The sequence below is a fragment of the Myotis davidii genome, unplaced genomic scaffold (genome assembly GCF_000327345.1).
Source record: "Myotis davidii unplaced genomic scaffold, ASM32734v1 scaffold732, whole genome shotgun sequence".
Classification (NCBI taxonomy): domain Eukaryota; kingdom Metazoa; phylum Chordata; class Mammalia; order Chiroptera; family Vespertilionidae; genus Myotis; species Myotis davidii.
Window position 1 is genome coordinate 2,936,355 of NW_006284349.1, and position 2,308 is coordinate 2,938,662.

At 39.3% G+C, this 2,308-nt stretch overlaps 1 protein-coding gene across 1 annotated transcript in view; it reads left to right on the plus strand.

Moving 5' to 3' along the window:
* The window catches only part of GALC (galactosylceramidase), a 51,308-nt gene that overhangs the window by 34,178 nt on the left and 14,822 nt on the right, over positions 1 to 2,308 (plus strand). The window contains exons 11-12 of the mRNA XM_006754754.2: positions 792 to 881; positions 1,968 to 2,054. Of these exons, the coding sequence (XP_006754817.1) occupies positions 792 to 881; positions 1,968 to 2,054 (177 nt within the window). The remainder of the gene's footprint in view (positions 1 to 791; positions 882 to 1,967; positions 2,055 to 2,308) is intronic.

Here is a 2,308-nt window from a genome sequence, read left to right on the forward strand (position 1 = left end):
CAGTCCTGACACCTCTGTCAGAGGCGTCAGGCCTGGGCAAGGGGCCGATCCTGCGATTGGAGGGTGATGGGGGTCAACGCCTGAGGGCTCCCAGTGTGTGAGAGGGGAGAGGCTGGGCTGAGGGACACTCCCCCCCCACCCCCACACACACCCAGTGCACGAATTTCGTGCACTGGGCCCCTAGTAATTTCATAAGGTTTAACATGTATAAACCCAATAAACCATAATCACAACCAAAGTAGTGAATGAGTATCCATCACCCACCTAAGAGGATTTATGTCCCTGTATAAGTAGTCCCTCTGTCCTGCTACTCCTCATACATTGTGACATCATTGCTTTATGTCACTGAAGAATAGTTTGCATTTTCTGGAGTTTTCTGTCTCAGTTGAATCATACAGTATATACTGTTTTTTGTCTTGCTGATTTCACTCAGAATAAAACATAAAAACATCTCAATACATCTCAAGCATTTGTTTTCTTACTGTATTTTACTTGGAAAATATTTACAACATAAAAAATCTAATGTGGGTGCTATAAAATGACTGGAATTTAGCTAGGAATTCAAAGTATGGTTCAGTCAAAATGCCAGTGAGCTTTACTTTGACTAGTGATATGCAATGGACACTCAATAAAGGTTATGTTAGAAAAAAATCTTTAAAATTTTAAAATAAACTCATAGTTGTCACCTAATATGTACAGTTTCTCTTAATATTGGGGAATTAAATGTTTAATATTTTTTCCTAATGGCTTATGCATCATTTGCATAATTTATGTGATTGTTTTCTCCCCAGAGTTATAAACATTCTAAGTGTATACGGCCACTGCTTCCTTATTTCAACGTGTCACACCAAATTGCTACCTTCGTTCTTCAGGGTTCTTTTGTAAGTAAACATGTGGGGCTTTTATTTTGGTTTTGAGAATTTATTTATTTTATCATAGGCTGGCAGTTTTTAAATGAAATCATATATTACAGTTGGAAGACAAGATGTCTTATTAGAGTCTTAAAGAAACGATTTTTATAAAAATGTCACTGGTTGCCACCCATGTTCTTACGAGTGAGAAAAATCATTATAAAATAATGTTGTTATTCTTTACCATAAAGTTTACTAAAAGTTAAAAAAAAAAGTTTGCGTATGAGTGGATAAATGCCGTGTCCTGGAGCTGCTGACTGGTTTTAGTCTATCACTCCAGAGCTGCTAGGAGGGAGAGCTCTGTGGCCTTGATGAGCACTTAACAAACGTGACCTGCAGGAAAGTCATTCTTAAGCAGGAGCATCAGTTATGTAGTCTGGGGACCTTTCAAGCATTGATCTATGTAGTGCTCTGTACATAAAAGAGAGAGAGACCAGACTCTGGCTCTTTCTACCTATTGTTAGATTTGAATGCAGAAAATGCAGCACTCTTTCTAACTACTAATTGCATAAGGATGGTTTTTTATACTAGAACATTCTTTAAAAATATTTTAAAAATGATTTCAGAGAGGAAGGAAGAGGAAGTGGGAGAGGGAGACAGAAGCATCAAGAGAGTGAATCATTGATCAGCTGCCTCCTGCACGCCCCCTACTGGAGACCAAGCCTGCAACTTGGGCATGTGCCCTGACTGAGAATCAAACCATGACCTCCTGATTTATATAGGTCAAGGTTCAACTACTGAGCTACACAGGCCTGGCAATACCAGAATATTCTTAAAAAGCTTTCCACACAAGTACAATAATGAGTATTTTTGAAGCCAAGGCACTAAAATAAACATTTGCCAAAAGTCTGTAGATTTATAGAGAATAAAATATTTGCTTGAATAATGCTTTTCTACTTTTAAAATGTTACCGTTTAAATTTGAGAGGTGGGCCTTTCGGTGGATAGAGAAAAAGTGCATATGGCACTGGTGCGTTCTTGCTGGTACTGACTTTGGGAATCCTCAGAAGGGTATGACGAGTCACTCAGCTGTGCTTCCTGTGTGTTCTCTCCTCAGAGTGAAATACTGGAGCTGCAAGTGTGGTACACCAAGCTTGGGAAGTCATCGGAAAGCTTTCTCTTTAAACAGCTGGATTCTCTATGGGTAGTTTTAAAACAAATTCCTATGTATTAGCATTGCAGCAGTCAGTGGTTCTCAACCTTCTGGCCCTTTAAATACAGCTCCTCATGTTGTGACCCAACCATAAAATTATTTTCATTGCTACTTCATAACTGTAATGTTGCTACTGTTGTGAATCATAATGTAAATATCTGATATTCAGGATGGTCTTAGGCGATCCCTGTGAAAGGGTCGTTTGACCCCCAAAGGGGTCACGACCCACAGGTTGAGAATCGCTC